This window comes from Ovis aries, chromosome 3, assembly GCF_016772045.2.
Source record: "Ovis aries strain OAR_USU_Benz2616 breed Rambouillet chromosome 3, ARS-UI_Ramb_v3.0, whole genome shotgun sequence".
NCBI lineage: Eukaryota > Metazoa > Chordata > Mammalia > Artiodactyla > Bovidae > Ovis > Ovis aries.
The window spans coordinates 1077293-1093641 of record NC_056056.1 but is presented as its reverse complement, the minus strand read 5'-3'; the positions used below and the strand labels follow the sequence as shown (position 1 = coordinate 1093641).

The window sequence follows — 16349 nt, the reverse complement described above, 5'->3', positions numbered from 1 at the left end:
TCATGATGTACTCTGCATATTGGAAACAGTGGCTGACTGTATGAGTATGAATCCATGCTGCGGTCTACACTGTGTGAGAATGAATCCATGCTGCGGTCTACACTGGCTGAGTGTGAATCCATGCTGCCGTCTACACTGGCTGAGTGTGATTCCATGCTGTGGTCTATGGTTAGAAGTTTATTTACTTGGCTGCGCCGGGTCTTACTTGTGGCGTACAGGACCTTTAGTTGCGGCATGTGGGAGCTGGTTCCCTGACCAGGATCGAACCTGGACCCCTGGGTTGGGAACACGGAGTCTTAGCCACTCGACCCCCAGGGAAGTCTCTAGTTTACACTTTTTAAAAGTTGAGGTATAGTTTACACGCTATGGAATTCACCCTCTTTGGTTCTGTAAGTGTAGACCAACGCACCACAGCCCGTCACCCAAGCGTCTCCACCAGTCCCTTCATCGTCAGCCAGGCCCGTCCGTCCCTGAGGATTCCCGCGTTCTGCAGCCACAGCCTGTACCCCTCCAGACTGGCTTCTGTCACTCAGCATGGGGCATCTGGGCTTTGCCCTGGGTCAGTGTGCCTGGAGAGGTCTCATGCCCAGAGCGTTGTGCGTCCTGCCCCCTGAACAGCATTTGGTTGTTTCCATTTTTTAGGGCTTGTCAGTAAGATCTCGTGACCAGCCACTAGCAGGTTTTGGCTAAAGTGTGTCTCATTTTTCTTGGGTAAGTATCTAGCCTTGTGACTGTCGCACTGCATGGTATTTGCCTGTCTCCCTTCATAGGATCTGCCGAGCCGTCCCCAGGGTGTCGCGCTCTCGGTTCCCCACCCTGGCGGTGACCACCCAGTGTCTCTGGTCTGGAAGCAGAGCGGCCGGCCTGCTGGTCTGCGGTGGCGTCTCCTTGCAGTGAACGAATGCCCGTGAGCCTCTCTGCGTGGCTTTACTTGCTGATTTGGAATCTTTTCAAATATTTTGCTGGTTTTTCTTACTTTTATTCTTTTGAGTCTTGACAATTCTCTATAGATTCAGGATTTAAGTCCTTTATCAGATAGATGGTTTGTAAATATTTGCACAGGAAGGCTTTCACTGCCTTCATCCCAGGTCTCTGGGATCTGGTTGAGAGCTGGCGCCTCCTGAACCCAGTGGAGGCGGTGAGCCGGAGCCCTCGGCCCTGACCCCCCGCTCCTCCCACCCCACTGGCCGATGAGGGTCCTTCTCCGACCCTAAACGCACTTCTACTGGGAGCGCAGTGCTGGCCTTCCCTGGGGACGCCTGCCTCTGAAGGACTCCGGGCGCCCCAGGCCACGTGCTGCTCCTCAAATGGCGCCCCTGGGGTCCCCTGAGAGGACAGAAGAGGCCACCTGGAGAGAGGCCTGGCCAGCCTGCGGCACCTCCCCGGCGACACTGCGGTCTGCACGCTTATGCAACCAGTGATTTAAGATGGCCGTGACCCCATAATCCACCCCAGGTGATGGCCCAGCCCCGCCCTCCACACAGGCTTGCTGGAGGCCCAGCCAGGGGTCTGGAGGCAGGGCTGCTCGGGCCTCTGACGTCACCTCTGTCCCCCTGAGACGAGGTCCCCAGGCCTGGCTGATGTGACTCCGCTCCTGTGCAGGGAGGTGAGGAGGTGAGGACTCTGGGGGACCTGGGCCCCAAAGGGGAGCCTCCTGGCTGGAGCACCCTGACCGTGGGTGCTTCCCAGTGGCATCCTCACGGGCCCTGGGCTCCAGCCGCGGTGCCCACAGGTGGGCAAGGCCCAAGTCAAGTGAGAGCCCTCTGGAGCCCTCCCGGAAATGACCCCTGGAGCCAGTGGGGACACTCGGGCGATCGTGCCAAACAATGAACAAAGAGGGGCTGGCGTTTCGGGAGCCCAGACGCCATGCCCTGTCCAGGCGGCTCGCTGGCCCTGCCCCACTGCGGGCCGGGCTATAAAGCTGCCCACAAAGGGGGGCAGTGGACCAGTGCTGGGGCCAGGGGGCACGGACGGAGATGGGGGCCACGCTGCTGAGCTGCGTCCTGCTGCTGCTCTGGCCACCCTCGGCTCGGGCTGACGTCCTGGTGCAGCCAGATTTTGATGCCAACAAGGTACGGCAGGCCCCCGTGCTGTGCCACGTCAGGGGGCGGGGGGGGTCCGGGCTGAGCTGCCCCTGGAAACAGGAGTGACCATGTCCTAGTGGAGCCTGCCGCCTCCGTGGGACGCTTGCTTGGTGTCCTGGGCGAGCACACCCTTTAGAGTCCCTTCCGTTTAACCCTGAAACAACGCTGTTTGTGGGTACTGACCCACTTCACAACTCGGAGAACAGAGGCTCCCAGTGGCCAGGAGCCCTGCCCCAGGTGAGTGGCAGCACAGGGGCTCGGACACTCCGGAGACCCCCGGCCGAGTGGCTTCAAAGCTACCGGCCTTGTGGCCGAGGCCCGAGTGCCAGGAGGGTCCGGCCCGGCCACTGAGCCGTCTTGCAGTTCTCAGGCCTCTGGTACGTCGTCTCCATGGTGTCTGACTGCACCGTCTTCTTGAGCAAGAAGGACCACCTGCTGATGTCCACCAGGGACATCAAGGCCTCGGCGGGGGGCAACCTCAGCGTCCACATGGAGTTCCCCAGGTGAGCGCGCGCGGGGTGAGGGCGCGCGGGGCCGGGTGGGCGGGGCCGAGAGTGAGCCGGCCGTGCACCCCCAGGGCGGACGGCTGCCACCAAGCGGATGCGGAGTACCTGAGAGTGGGTGCCCAGGGGCACTTCCGAGTCCCAGGTAGGTGACCCCACCCCCTTCTTTATGGGGGACCCTCCCCCATGGCCCTCCCCTCCCCTCGCGGGGCCCGCCCCCGCCCCTGCCTGGGCCCCGCCCCCTTTCCCGTGTGGGTGGATGCTCGGCCCTGCCGTTGTCCAGAGCCGGCCGTCTCCTCTGCAGCCTCGGGCTACCTGGACGTGCGCGTGGTGGACACGGACTACAGCTCCTTCGCGGTGGTCTACATCTACAAGGAGCTGGAGGGCGCGCTCAGCACCATGGTGCAGCTCTACAGTGAGGGTCCCCGCACCCCCGCCCCCGCCCCCGCCCGCTGGAGCACCCCTTCAGGCCCTGCCCACCCATTCACACACTCCCAAGTCTGGACCAGGTCCAGGTGGGGGCTGGCAGAACCCCCCAGGGCTGCCAGTGGGTACGGCTGAACTGAAGGGCCTCTGAAGGCTGGGCACTCAGGCTAAAGCTCAGGCCTGTCTCTGGCTGGAGACCCCGCCTCCCCTGCTTGGCCTGCGGCCTGACACCCTGAGCAGGGGCTGCAGTACTATTCTGCTTTAATTTCTCGTGGGCTTGGCAGAGTGAACCAGGAGAGTTGCCCAAGGGGAGAGGCCGGGGTGAGGGCGGGAGGCTGGCTTTGGGAGCTGCAGGTAAAGGAGTCTGAAGGGGTGGGGCTCCGGGACGCAGGGTCTGGCACCCCAAGCCCCCAGGTGCCCTGTGTGAATTGGGAAAGGCGGCCCCTCTGGGCAGCGTCCAGTCCCCACTGGCCCCTCAGCCAGGCAGGCCTTTCATCGGTGCACAACCTGCCCAACCTCAGGTGGCAGACCTACCGTCACCCCTCAGGAAAGGGCAGTGAGGTCAGGGGTGCCCATCTGCCCATCTCTCTCACCTCTGTGACCCACAGGGGTTCACAGGGGTTGACAGGGGCCCCTGCTCTGCCCCAGGCCGGACCCGAGAAGCAAGTCCCCAGGCCCTGGAGGCCTTCCAGGACTTCTACCAGACGGTGGGGCTGCCAGCGGACATGGTGGCCATGCTCCCCAAGTCAGGTACCCCTGCGAGCTCCGCCCTGCCAATGCCCAGCCCCCGCCAAAGCCCCGCCCCTGACAAAGCCCCGCCCTGCCAAAACCCCGCCCCTGTAAGAGCCCTGCCCTGACAAAGCCCCGCCCCTGACAAAGCCCCGCCCCGCAAAAGCCCCGCCCCTAACAGAGCCCCGCCCTGCCAAAGGCCCGCTCCACCCCCATTCCGGAGTCCTGGGAGGTGCCGGCAGGAGGTAGCCCTGTCTTCCAAGAGTGCAGCCGCCCCCCCCCCCCCCCCCCCCCCCCCCCCCCGGTCCCTTGGCACGGGGAGGGGCTGCAGGAGGCAGGGGACAGTCCCAGCCAGCCCAGCCTCTCGGGACCCTCTGTCTTTTTACAGATGTGTGCTCCCAGGGGGACAGGCACGCACCCTGAGGGCTCCGGAGACCCAGTTTGGCCCTTCCCAGGTAGGGGCCAGGGTAGCACCTCCCTCCCGCTCTCCGGGCCCGTGTGCCTGCACCTCTGCCCTCTCCCCTGCTGAGGTCTGCACGTGCAGACCCCCCAGCATCCCTGGTTCTCCCGGGATACGCACTCCTGTGCCTGCAGCTCCGCTTACACATCGCCTCTCCCAGGGGAGCCTCTCCTGATTACCTAGGGCTGCCGAAACAAACTGCCACAACCTGGGCAGCTTAAAACAACAGGAAGTCACTCTCAGCCTAGAGGCCAGAGGCGCAGAGTCAAGGCCGGGGCAGGGCTGTTCCTCCCGGAGGCTCTGGGAGAACCCCTGCCTCTCCCAGCGGCTGTTGGTGCTGGCGATCCTTGGCCTGTCGGGCCGCCACTCCCATCTCTGCCGCGCTTGTTAAGAGGCCAGATTGCCTTCATATAAGGATGCCCTAAATCAAGGGTGATCCCCTCTCAAGATCTTTAACAATTACATCTGCAGAGACCTTATTTCCACATAAGGGCATTTTCAGAGTTCAAAGTGGACGTGGATTTGGAGGGACATAATCCAGCCCAGTGCGTCCTGTGTCCCCGTAGCCCCGGGCTTGCCCAGAGCACAAGGCGCTGCCTTGAGATTCCCGAGTCCTCATCCTCTCCCAAGGGCCCCTCGAGGTAGGAACCCCAACCTCCTGGTTTGCTGCCGCCACAGGGCTGAGTCCCTGGGACCCCTTGGGACATGGATGCAGGTGGGCTCTTGGGGACGCCTTCTCCCAAAGCGGACAGGGGACCATCGGGCCCCTCACCCCCCTTCCCCGTGAAGAACTTGGGAACCTACATGAGCAGTAAGCCTCGGACATGATGTGACAGTCGCCTGCGGCCTCTCCTGGCACAGTTAGGTTAGGTGGGGGCTTCCAGAGTGGCCTGCGGGCAGCGGCCCTCTGGCCTTCACATCATTCTGCTCCCCTGGCCGGGCCGAGTTTGCCCAGGGCTGCGCTGGGGGAATCAGACTGTCGCAGCTTTCAGTGGGTCTCAACGACGCGGCCCAGGGTCCCGGCTCCGTCCCTGTTTCAGCCACGTTAGGGATTGGGTCACGTGCCGTCAGGAAGGTCTAGCTGCAGAGAGCCTGAGCCTGTCTGCCTGCTCTGTGCCCCACCCCCAGGATTATGTTAGAGAAAGCATATTTTAGGGTAAAGTGCACACCTACGTGGACCCCCTCTCCAGGGCTGCGTCTGTAGGTTCCTTGGGGTTAAGTGGCTGTTCTGCCAGCCAGGGAGGTGGTGAGGCCCTGGGGACAGTGGCTGGGTCCCTGGGGAGCCCAGTAAGGGACAACACTGGGGCTGTGCCCTTGGGGGGAGGGGGCCGCCTTGGGGGACCGTTTCCATGGTTGCAGAAGCTTCGGTGGCAGAATCCGCTCACCCTGCCCTTTCGAGGGATGCGTAGACAGGGCACCCTGCTGTGTGAAGCGCCACTCAGGGGTCCCAGGAGTGACCGGACCTTTGCTGTCTGTGCAGTGCGAGCTGGAGCAGCGCCGAGCCGTCCTGACCCACAGCCCTCCGGCCCTGCATCTCCCCGTCCCCCACCCTCCACGGGCATCTCCTGGGGCCTCCCCCTTCTGCTCAATAAACAGATTCTGCAGTTTTGAGGCCCCTGGATTCTTTGGAGAGGTTGTCAGGGAGGACCCTGGGGCCCTGCCGTGATCCGGGCTCCTGGAGCCACTGAGGCCGGGAGGCTCGGGGCTGAGGATGGGCACTCTGGTCCAAAGGGAGGAGGCGCCGGCCAAGGGTGGCCCCCTGTAAGGGCTGCACCCACAAGCAGCATCTGGGTCCCCCGGCCAGCCCCTGTGGGCTCATGGGCCCTGTGGGGATGCTGAGGTGCCCTGGGCAGCCCGGCCCTGCGGCTGGGCCTCCGTCAGGGACAGAACCCCCAGAGGCAGAGCAGCCGCGGGGGAGCTTTGGGGTGCAGCTTGTCGCTGTTTCCTTCCTGCTGTTGCTGTGACCTTGACCTTGGGCTCGTTGGTCAGCCTCCATGAGGCTTGGGAACGGGTCACGATCGTGGCCAGAGCACCCTGAGCCCCTCCCTGCGGCCCAGCCTGAGCGCCCCTGGATGGACCCTCGGGCCTGAGCGGAGAGCCTGCTGGGTGCCTTTGTCTGCTCGCAAGGAAACTGAGGCACAGAGAGGTCGGCAACTTGCACAGCCAGTGGCCCGGCTGGGGTCCTGCGGCCAGGCTCCAAGGCCTGAGCTCCCTGCTGAGCCTCTATGGGGGGCGGTGGCCAGAGCGCCCCCGCGGAGCTCACAGCATCTGGCTCTGCCCGACGCTCACACTTCAAAGGGCCAGGCCTGCGGCGAGGCAGGGAGGTGCTGGGCGTCCTGCTTGACTGCCCGCGGGTGTCCTGCAGCCCTGGCAGGGTGGGGCAGGAAGCTGTTAGCTCTGAGCGCGCCCGTCGGGCTGGTCACCCCAAGACGGGGGGCGGCCCTGGGCTTCCTGTCCTCTCTCCTTTGCCCACTCAAGCCCCTAGGGGCCTGGCTTGTGAGCCCAGCTCCGGGCTCAGCCCGGACCCGGGTCAGCCTCCCCGTGCACCCCACCCCGCTCCTTCCCTTTGGACGGGCCTCCTGGGTCTTGGGGCTGCCCGGTCCTTGTGTGACCCACAGCTTTGCTTCAGGGTCAAGGTGGCAGTCCTCCCGCCTCGGGTGAGCGGGCCTCCCCTTTAGCTGGCCAGGCCTGTGTGAGCCTTTGTGGCCTTAGAGGTGGAGAGGCCGCCCGCATCGGCCAGAGGCCAGGGCTGCGACCTGGGTTGCGGCTGCCTTGGTGCCCTGGGACCCTCCTGGGCTCTGCTCGCTGTCCTGACGGGTGGGGAGACAGGAAGGTGGCTCCATCGGGCGATGCGGCTGGAGGCCCTGGTGCCCAGGTAGCCTGGCTCTGCCTTTTCCCTGACCTGCTTTACCCTGACCTGGTCCCGGGCTTGGGGGCCTGGGCACGGTGGGAAGAGGTGGACACCGGCAGCCCACAGCTCATGGAGTGTAAGCAGGACAGGGGTTCCCGAGGCTGGCCCCGCCTGGCCGTGCAGAGTGGGTGTCAGGGCAGGTGTCAGGGAGGGAAAGGGCTCATCCAGTGGAGAAGCTGTGCGCACAGGAAGCAGGTGGGTTGCCGACCGCTGCCTGGTGTCCGTGAAGGGGCAGGGGCCCAGGCAACCCCAGCGCTGCCTCCCATGGAGCATCTGTCTCTCTCCCGTGGCCCCCTCTGCAGGCAACAACCTCTCCCACCCACACCTCACAGCCCCTCCAACACTCCTCCTACCCAGAAGCAGCCCTCACCTGCCTCTGTGGTCCAGGCCTGTAGAGCCTTCACCCACTTGTCCCAAGACCCATCAGAAAGAGCTTGAAGACTGCTGTGAGCCCTGGGAGGGGAGTCTGGCTGTGTGTGCGGGCCTGGGCTTGGCGAATCCATCCTAGCAGCCTGTCCTCAGGGGGAGATGTAGTTCTGGCAGCCCTGCTTGGGGGTGGGAGGGAGGGTCTGTCCTGCTCTCAGGCCCCCAGGTAGGCCCTAGACCGGGAGGGGGGTGGCACAGGCTGCTCTGGTCCAGGTCACCCCGCTCCAGGGCTGTGGGTGTCCTGAGGCCCGGATGCACGCCCCTGAGTGGCTGGAGGCCAAGTTCACCGTGGTCCTCTCAGGGAGGTTGCACCCCCCACCCACTGTCCATCCTGCTATAACCCTGCCCAGGGCTCAGGGCACGGAGCAGATGCTCAATGGAGGCCGGGCTGCTGAGCGCCCTCCTGGGCCTCACGCTGGCCCAGGTGCAGATGACTCCGCAGGGCCTGGACCTGCAGAAGGTGCTGGTCTTCCTCAGGGCGGTGGTCCTGGGCTGGGAGGGCCCTGAGGGGCCGGCTCCCCCAGCTCTCCCCTCCCACGGCTGAGCTGGGGCTGGCTCACGGGGGCCCCAGGACCCCCTGGGTGTGAGCTCAGCCCTGCCTGGGGTCCCCGCTCCTGGCCGGTGGGGATACAGCAAGTACCCAGGGCTGGCAGGGGGCGGCCCTCTCCCCCGGGTCCTCCTCTGGGTGACCGTGTCCTCAGCCTGGCTGGCCGCTCCCCTGAGGGGTCTCCGGGGTGTGGGCCTCAGGGTGGCCGTCTGCTGCTCCCGGGTTGGCGGGCTTCCTGCTCTGACCTCTGACCCCGCAGGCAGTGGGAGCAGAGGAGGAGGCCTTCCCAGGGCAGGGACCTTGGCGGGGGCGTTTGGGCTCCATCTGGAGGCTTCTTTGTCTGAGCTCCTTTTTGCCCGGCCTGGGCCAGCAGGCTCAGAAACAGCCGGTGTTGGACACAGGTTTGCTTCCCTTGCAAAAAATGATCAGTTTTTAAAAGCTTCAGAGGGTGGAGAAGGAAATGGCAACCCACTCCAGTGTTCTTGCCTGGAAAAGGCCATGGACAGGAGCCTGGTGGGCTGCAGTCCATGGGGTCATATCACTGAGCATGTGTGCATGAGGGTGGAGAGTGATGGGTTGGCAGCAATAAGCTGGTAGAACTGAAAAAAGTAAAAACTAAGAGCTTCAGAGGGAAGGTCCGGGCCCCAGGGCTGGTTTCCAAGGCGGCTGCTCGGTCCTCCAGCATGGCCGTGCAGAGCCAGGCCTCCCCCACGGGGCAGGGCTGCTGGCCACCCTCCTCAGGGGGCCTTCACGTCCAGCTGGCCCGCTCCCTGCCCCGTCTCTCGGGCTCTGACCACCGCTGCCTCTGCTCAGGGGCAGGCATCACAAGGCCAGGTCTCCTTGGAGACAGGGCACCAGCCCTGGGGCAGCTGCAAACAGGCCCTTGTGGGGACCCAGGGCCCCCACGGGGACCCCGCGGAAGGCCCGCCACCTGCCGCTTCGTCTGCCGGCTCCCTGCCTGGGAGGTCTAGGGCGAGGGGTCGGCCTCCCCGGGTCCGGTTCGGCTGCCCGAATGGGCTTGGCTCCGGTCCTTTCTCTAGATGGTAGGATTCTGGTGGGAAGCTGGTGTGGCCTCCAGAGAAAACTTGGCACTGAAGACCCCGAGGAGGCTGGAGGCCTTGTTCCTGACCTTGAGTGGGGAGACTCTGACCGTGACGGTCGCCTACAACAAGTAAACAGCCCAGCGCCCGGCAGCGCGGGGGCCAGGCGTGTGTGTCAGGGGGCTGCAGCCGTGGGCGTGGGGCGTGGACACCACTGTCCCCTGGGTGCACCAGTCCTCCCAGGGTCCTCCCCTGCGACCAGACCCCAGGCCCCAAAGCTGCGTCCCGGATGAAGCAGGGCGTCCTGATGAGGCCTCGTGGGTTTAGCAGGACGGGAGGAGGACTTGCCGGTGGGCGGCTCTCGGAAGGGCACGGGCCCCCTGCCCCAGGCGCTCCTGGGGACAGCATGCCTGCCCCTTGCTGGGAGTGGGCCCTGGGAAGGCACGCAGCGGGCATTTTCTTAGTGACCGCTCTGTTGCCTTTCAGCTCAGGAAGTTGTCAGACTGAAGAAATAGTGAGCTCAGAAATGAATGTTTTGGGGAAATTTGTGTTTCCTGGTAAGAGCTGCTTCCTTGGGCCCCACCCGCCAGTTCCTCTTGGCCTGGCTGTTCCTCATGCTGTTCCCCGCGCTCCTCCTCACGCCCCAGGCTCTGTATCCCCCCAGTGGACCGGTCACCCTACCAGGGCTGCTCTAGACCCCCCAAGAGGGTCCCAGCATCCCGAGAGGGTCCCGACACCCCGAGAGGGTCCCGGCTAGGTGGGGGAGAATGGAGTCAGGCCCTGTCGACCCTGACCTCCCAGGCCGACCCGCCCTGAGGGGTGCCCGTCCACCCAGGCCTGCCCCTCCCGCTTGTCCACACAGGCCGCCGGGAGATCCACGTGATGGACACGGACTATGAGCAGTACGCCATCCTGCGCGTGTCCCTCCAGTGGCAGAACAATGAGTTTTACGTGTTCAAGTATTTCAGTAAGCAATCCTGGGGTGGGGGCTGGACCGCCGCGGCCCCCGGGGACCCGCTGGCTCAGGCCCCGGTGCCCCCACAGCTCGGAGCCTGGGCGGCGAGTGTGAGCCTGGGTTCCTGAAGTTCCGGGAGCTGACCACAGACATGGGGCTGTACCTGGTGGGCCGGCACGGTGAGCTCCAGGCCTTGGGGTGGGCTCTGGGCGAGGGGGCCCGCGATGGCGGGGGGTGGGGGCTGGGCATGCATCCCACGTGCAGCCCCTCATGCTCTCCTGTCCCGCAGGGAGGTGCGCCAGGCTCCTAAAGGGGGTGAGTCTTCGCCCCTGGCTGAGTCCCGGCCTGACGGGAGTCCCAGCTCACTCTAGACCCCAGGGCCTCCAGGGTGCTGACACCAGGCGGGGGCATGGCAGGGGTGGCTGGGGCGGGGGCAGGACAGGGGAGGCTGGGGCGGGCGAGGCGGGGGCAGGGCAGGGGAGGCTGGGGCGGGCAGGGCAGGGGCAGGGCAGGGGAGGCTGGCCTTGTCCGGGTTTCCATCTGCGGGCGGTCACAGGCCCTGTGGACCCTGTCTCAGGTTCCCGGGTGCCCCACTGTGCTAACCCTTCAGCTGCAGGCCCCCCTCTGTCTCAACAGCTCCGAGAAACGGGACTGTGACCTCACTTCACAGGCAGAGAAGCTGAGGCCCAGGCCACTCAGCTAGGACACCCACTCCTGGCTGGGGCCCTCGGGTTCGGACGGCGCCCCGAGGCCTTGCCCTTCTCCGTCGCAGCAGCTGACCTAGGGGAGCCCCTGCCCCCATGGGGATGCTTAGAGCCCCGCCCACCTGGCCTCCCTGGGCCGCCAGCCCTGGGGGCCACCTGAAGCTGCTCCGCCGGAATAAACTCTACAGCCAAACCCATGGTCCCGTCTTTCCTGGGGGGCCAGGGGTGGCAGGCAGGGCTGGTGGGGTCAACAAACGTTCAGCAGCTGCCCTGGAGCCTCTGCCGCACGGCAGGCTGAGCTGAGACTGTGAGGCCCTGCTCTGTCTGCAGGGCCCAGGCACTCTGCTCCCCAGGGAGCTGGGACCCCCTCGTCCCTTTGGCACTCCGCGGGCATCTCTCCCCCCTGCCCTCTCCCTGCCCTCGTCTTCTGCCTCCTTTTCCCTGTCTTTGCTCCTGCCGCTCCCCCAGCCCTCCGGCTTGGCTGCTGCCAGCCACCACCGGCGGGAAGACAGTTGACACTTGGCGGTGGGGTGCAGCAGTCAAGGGCCGTGAGGGCAGCTGGGGTGACGGGGCAGCTGCCCATCTGCCGGGTGGACCTGGACAGGTACCCTCCACCCCTGCTCATGAAGCTCTTCACCCGTGCGGTGGAGAGACACTGTCCCTCCTCGGGGACCAGTTCCATGGGACAGAGAGATGCTGTCCCCGCCACGGGAAACGGTTCCGTGGGTGAAGGGCCAGGGGAGCCACCTCGGGAGCTGCTGATTGGCCTGCAGGGCTGGCGGGGTCAGGACGTCCCAGCTCACGCCGCTGCCCACGGGGTGGGCTACAGAGTCAGCACCACCTGGGTGCCCGTGCCCTTGGTCTCGCCCCGTTGGCCCGCGCCCCTGCCTACGCAGCTGGCGGGCCCTCGAGGGCATACACCCACGTCTGGAGGTCGCCTGGGGCTCCCAGGCGGGCCAGGTGCCAGGGCCTCGGGCCGCCCTGGGTGCTGCTGAGGGCTCCTGCTGGAGCCTCATGGGCAGCGGTTGGGTCCTGGTGCCGTGAGGGGCCCTGACCGCCATCCGCCCCCCGCACACGTGTCCCCGAAGTGCAGGACGTGCCACCTCCTGCCCTGCCCCCTTGCCTTGGAGCCCCACACTGCCCTCCAGCCTCCCGCGGGTGGTCTGGGGGCTCTGGGCACTGTCCCACCCCGGGGCCTGGGGCCCAGCCTACAGGGCAGCTGACTGGCCAGCCGAGTGGCTGGGGCAACATCAAGGTCCGGGGGCGGAGGGCCCTCAGGCCTGGTCCGGCCGATGGGCAGGCCGTCTGCTTAATGAAGCCAGCCTGTGCCTTTGCTGACACCCACGGGGAGGGTATAAGCCCAGGCTGGGCCCGAGGAGCGTGTCCTGTGGCTTTGGGGAGCTGGCCCCAGCCCCTGCCGGCCAGACATGAGGGGCAGCTTGCTTGCAGCTCTGCTGGGGCTCCTCGTGATGCTGGCGGCTGGCAAGGAGGACTTGGGCCTCCAGAACTTCAACTTGACCCAGGTGGCTGCGTCAGGGCGCCCACCATGGTGGCTGGCCGGGCCAGCCGGAGGGAGCCTGGAGGCCCCTGGGGACGCTTCCTCTAGAGCCTCTGCCAGCTCCAGGCGTGCGGGGCCCGGGAATTCCCCAGACCACTGTCCTGCTGGGCTGGGGGAGGCCCTGATCCCAGTGGCGGGCACCCCCCACCCCAAGGCAATCCCCCTCCAGCTTGCTGTCCCCGCAGTTTTCAGGTATGTGGTACGAGATTGCCTTGGCCTCCAACCTGGAGCACCAGAGCTCGTCCCCAGGGCGGAAGGTGGGGGCCGTGATAGTGGAGCAGGACGGGGCCCACCTTGGCCTGACCTCCGTGTCTGACCAGTGAGTGGCGCTGGCCTTAAGGGTGTCACGCGGGCCCCCTGGCGGGACGAGGATGGGGTTGGGGGAGGAGGGTGCCCGGGCTCCCAGGCCAGGGCGGAGGCGCAGGGCTTCCGTCCTCCAAGGCAGCTTCCTGAGGTGGCTGGTGCCTGGACGTGGAGCTGGGCCGGGACCCGTTGGTCGGGGGCTCCCTGGTGGTCCAGAGCAAGGCGCGGTGGCGGTGGGTGAGCGTGGGCTGAAAGCGTCTGCCCTCTCCAGCATGAACCTGTGCATGAAGGAGAAGAACCAGGCAGTGAAGGGGGACACCCCCGGGAAGTTCAAGCTCCCTTTAGACTCTGGTGAGGAATGCGCCCGCGATTGCCTCTTCCTCACTCCCTGCCCCAACGCCCCGCTCAGCCTGGAGTCCTCAGCCCCGCACTCTGCGCGGCTGGGAGCCGGTGGGGACGCTTGGTCCCACCGCACATGGCCCTTGCTCAGCCACCCTGGCCCTGAGGGTCTTCCCGTGGGGACGTGGTGGCCCAGAGCCCTCAGCCTGAGCTCACTGCCCAGCCTGCATGGAAGCGAACTCCTGCACCTCCTCTCTGCAAACTCTGATGAGACTGACCAGGTGGCCTATGTGCTGGCCGGTGGGGCTCCCGGCCTACCCTCTTCAGGAAGCTCCCCCGGGGGGTCCAGAAGGCCCGCTGCAGCCCCACGTGTGTGCAGCACCTGTGTGTGTGCTTTCCGAGGTGGGGGTATGGCCCATGGGAGGCGCCTCCCCCTCCCCACAGCCTGGGAGTCCTGGGTTTGGTTTTGTCCCAAGGAGGCAAAGAGGTCATCGTGGTGGCCACGGACTACAAGACCTACGCCGTCATAAGCATCGTTCCCCACGGAGGCGAGAAGCCCAGCCGCGTGCTGAAGCTCTACAGTGAGCGGGCAGCCTCCCGCTCCAGCCCGGCCTGGCCCGGCCCCGCGGGGCGGGGGGGGGGGCAGGAGGAGCCTAGGGCCCAGACGGGCGGGGCCTGGGCTGGGCGGGCCCTGGGTGGGCGGGGCTGGGCGGGGACTGGCTGGGCAGGGAGGGCGTCCCGGGGCGGGGGGCCCCAGCCAGCCGCTCCCCCTTCCTCGCAGGCCGGACCTTGGAACACAATGAGAAAGCCACAGAAAAGTTCGTGGAGAAGGCCGTGGAGCAGGGGCTGTCGGTCTCAGACGTGCAGCTGCTCACCAAGGACCGTGAGTGGCGCGCTGGGGGCCTGGGGGCCTCCTTCCTGGGAACTGTCTCCCCACTTCCCCACCGTCTCTTCTCCACAGTGACCTGTGTGAACCTGCTGTCCTAGGTGGTGAGTCCCTTTCCCTGCCCCGAGGCTGGGGCTGGGTCCCCAGGCCTCCCCGTCACAGCTGGAAGAGGAGTCTGGAGTCCCAGGGATGGGGGGGCTGACTCCTGGACAGGTGGAGCCGGGGCTTCCCAAGGGTCAGGGCCTACCCGGGCATGGATGCTGTGAGCATGTCCTGTCCTGGGCCAGCCCCTCCTGTGGCTGCAAAGCCTGGGCTGAGAGGGGGCCGGCGCCTGTCCCCCGCGCAGCCCCACATGCTGCCCCGGCCCACAGGAGGTGCACCAGGCTCCTGAAGGAGGCAAGTCTCCGCCCAGGCTGAGTCCCAGCCTGATAGGAGTCCATGCTCACTCTAGCTCCCAGGACCTCCAGGGTGCTGACACCAGGAGGGGGCCCTGGAGGTGGGGGCAGGTTGGCCTTGTCTGGGTTTCCATCCAACAGAGTCCTGCCTTGGGGTCACAGGCCCTGTGGACCCCATATCAGGCTCCCAGGTCCCCCACTGTGCTAACCCTTCAGCTGCATGGCCCCCTCTGTCTCAACAGCTCTGAGAGACGGGACTGTGGCCCCACTTTACAGGTAGAGAAACTGAGGCTCAGGCCACTCAGCTAGGACACCGACTCCTGGCTGGGGCCCTCGGATGAGGGCGGCATCCTGAGGCCCTGCCATTCCGTGTCTCAGGATCTGACCTAGGGGAGCCCCTGCCCCCCACTGGGGTGCTTGCAGCCCCGCCCACCTGGCTTACCTGGGCTACCAGCCCTGGGGGGCCACCTGCAGCTGCTCCGCCCAAATAAACTCTACAGCCGAACCCATGGTCCCGTCTTTCCTGGGGAACGAGGGGTGGCGGGCGGGCTGGTGGGGTGTGTGTCCCGTGACTGCCCTCCACATCGCAGCAGACCTGACTCTCGGGAGGTCTGGGTTCACCGTGACTGTGGGGGACACCCGCCCCTGGGTGGGCTCCTCCCGCTGTGGCCGAGACGGCTGCGGGCAGGCCGGCTCCCGCTGTTCCCTATCCCTTCTGCGGGCCCGTGCTGCTCAGCGCCTGCAGGCCGGGCTGCCCCCGGCCCTCCTGGTCTCTCCTCTGGTACCCGAGAGCCCGCGGCAGCCCCGGGCCGGCCCAAGCCGCGCTCCTCCCAAGTGGAAGGTGACCACAGCTGCCGCCTGTCTATCTTCACCTGGCTGCCTGCTGCCCTGAGCTCAAATCCGTGGGCGTTGGGTCCAAGGCCCTCGGGCCACAGCTGCCCCGACCCCGGCCCCCTGCTGGCTCCATCCCCTATCAGCCCGTCCGCCTCAGTGCCTGGGGGCACCCCCACGGTGACCACCCCCCTTCTATCGGCTGGGGCAGGGCAGAGAGTGTGGGTGGGCGTCCACCCCCTGCCCGCGTGCAGAGCAGGGTCACAGGGCTTCTGAGCACAGCTGAGGGGCTGGTGGGGCCCATCCGGCCAGAGAAGAGAGATCCTGCTGACCCCAGTGGGCCCCCAGAAAGCCTCCAGGAGTAAGGACCACCCTCAAGGGGAGGGCCTGCCTGAGACAACGGGTCCAGAAAGACGCGCAGGGGGACGTTTGGAGGCTGCACTCCGACACGCGCGAGGTGCCTGGGGAGCACCTGGCCTTTCCCCCAGATCTGTCTGGCCAGAGCTCGGGGGAGCAGGGCCGTCTGCCTCAGCTGGACCTCCCGATAGAAGGTTCTAGGACGTCTGCTTGAGCTGCTGTGACACAGAACCCGCTGAATGTGGTACAGCAGCAACAGGGGTTCTTCTCTGGAGGCTGGAAGTCTGAGGTCAGGGTGCTGAGAGCCTGGTGTCTGGCGAGGGCCCCCATGACGGCTTGTGGATGGCAGCTTTCCCATCACACCCTCTCTGCACACGTGGGGACAGGTCTCTGGTGCCCTTCCCTCTTCTAAGGGGCCCAGCCCTACTGGGTTGGGGTCCCACCCTTGCAACCCCACTTCACTTTCACCCCCAGGAAGGCCCCAAAGGCATTGGCCAAATACATCATGTCCAGCACGAGGGCTTCAGCACGGGAAAAGGGGGCGGGGACAGTTCCGAGGGCGGTGACGGAGACCAGGGCCCCCACCGTGTATCCACAGTGCTATTCAGCACAGAAGTTACTGCACAGACGGAGAAACGGGAAAATGCAATCTGTGGTCAAAAACAAGGAGTTAATAGAAGTCAGTGCTTCCCTGGTGGCTCAGACAGTAAAGAATCTGCTGCAATACAGGAGACCCAGGTTCGGTCCCTGGGTCGGGAAGATCTCCCAGAGAAGAGAATGACAACCCACTCCAGTATTCTTGCCTGGAGAATCCCGTGGATAGAGGAGCCTGGCCGGCTGTAGCCCACGAGGTCGCAAAGAGTTGGACATGACTGAGCGACTGACGCGCGTACAG

The 16349-nt window shown here is 65.8% G+C and overlaps 3 protein-coding genes across 8 annotated transcripts; all 3 read left to right on the top strand.

The window, feature by feature from the left end:
• Positions 1-1234: 1234 nt before the first annotated feature.
• On the top strand, positions 1235-5808 carry LOC132659541 (lipocalin-15-like). The gene is made up of 5 exons (XM_060413717.1): positions 1235-2587; positions 2662-2732; positions 2892-3002; positions 3662-3763; positions 4131-5808. The coding sequence occupies exons 1-5, from the start codon at positions 2475-2477 to the stop codon at positions 4163-4165; spliced, it is 432 nt and encodes a 143-aa protein (XP_060269700.1). The 5' UTR covers positions 1235-2474; the 3' UTR covers positions 4166-5808.
• On the top strand, positions 4762-10978 carry LOC101106250 (epididymal-specific lipocalin-8). Of its 2 annotated transcripts, none has more exons than XM_060413718.1 (6): positions 4762-4843; positions 9613-9683; positions 9989-10093; positions 10171-10260; positions 10371-10396; positions 10718-10978. In XM_060413718.1, exons 2-6 carry the CDS (start codon positions 9653-9655, stop codon positions 10736-10738), a joined length of 273 nt encoding a protein of 90 aa, XP_060269701.1. In that variant the 5' UTR covers positions 4762-4843; positions 9613-9652; the 3' UTR covers positions 10739-10978. The 2 variants fall into 2 exon arrangements, with proteins under 2 accessions (XP_060269701.1, XP_042101349.1); XM_042245415.2 differs by lacking the exon at positions 4762-4843 and adding an exon at positions 9334-9476.
• A 390-nt stretch (positions 10979-11368) lies between these two features.
• Positions 11369-14771, top strand: LOC121818977 (epididymal-specific lipocalin-5-like). Of its 5 annotated transcripts, none has more exons than XM_042245414.2 (7): positions 11369-12308; positions 12529-12662; positions 12918-12997; positions 13462-13566; positions 13767-13868; positions 13947-13975; positions 14543-14771. In XM_042245414.2, exons 1-6 carry the CDS (start codon positions 12213-12215, stop codon positions 13970-13972), a joined length of 543 nt encoding a protein of 180 aa, XP_042101348.1. In that variant the 5' UTR covers positions 11369-12212; the 3' UTR covers positions 13973-13975; positions 14543-14771. The 5 variants fall into 5 exon arrangements, with proteins under 5 accessions (XP_042101348.1, XP_042101346.1, XP_042101345.1 ...); XM_042245412.2 differs by having other exon boundaries at positions 14509-14771; XM_042245411.2 differs by having other exon boundaries at positions 13767-13975.
• Positions 14772-16349: the final 1578 nt, after the last annotated feature.

Bases quoted from the DNA above. Each gene is read 5' to 3' on its own strand.
- LOC121818977 (XM_042245411.2), top strand. From the start codon at position 12,213: ATGAGGGGCAGCTTGCTTGCAGCTCTGCTGGGGCTCCTCGTGATGCTG. The intron at 12,663-12,917 runs GTGAGTGGCGCT...TGCCCTCTCCAG, and splicing joins CTGACCTCCGTGTCTGACCA to CATGAACCTGTGCATGAAGG. The intron at 12,998-13,461 runs GTGAGGAATGCG...TTTTGTCCCAAG, and splicing joins CAAGCTCCCTTTAGACTCTG to GAGGCAAAGAGGTCATCGTG.
- LOC101106250 (XM_060413718.1), top strand. From the start codon at position 9,653: ATGAATGTTTTGGGGAAATTTGTGTTTCCTG. The intron at 9,684-9,988 runs GTAAGAGCTGCT...TTGTCCACACAG, and splicing joins GGGGAAATTTGTGTTTCCTG to GCCGCCGGGAGATCCACGTG. The intron at 10,094-10,170 runs GTAAGCAATCCT...GTGCCCCCACAG, and splicing joins TTACGTGTTCAAGTATTTCA to CTCGGAGCCTGGGCGGCGAG.
- LOC132659541 (XM_060413717.1), top strand. From the start codon at position 2,475: ATGGTGTCTGACTGCACCGTCTTCTTGAGCAAGAAGGACCACCTGCTG. The intron at 2,588-2,661 runs GTGAGCGCGCGC...GTGCACCCCCAG, and splicing joins GTCCACATGGAGTTCCCCAG to GGCGGACGGCTGCCACCAAG. The intron at 3,764-4,130 runs GTACCCCTGCGA...GTCTTTTTACAG, and splicing joins GGCCATGCTCCCCAAGTCAG to ATGTGTGCTCCCAGGGGGAC.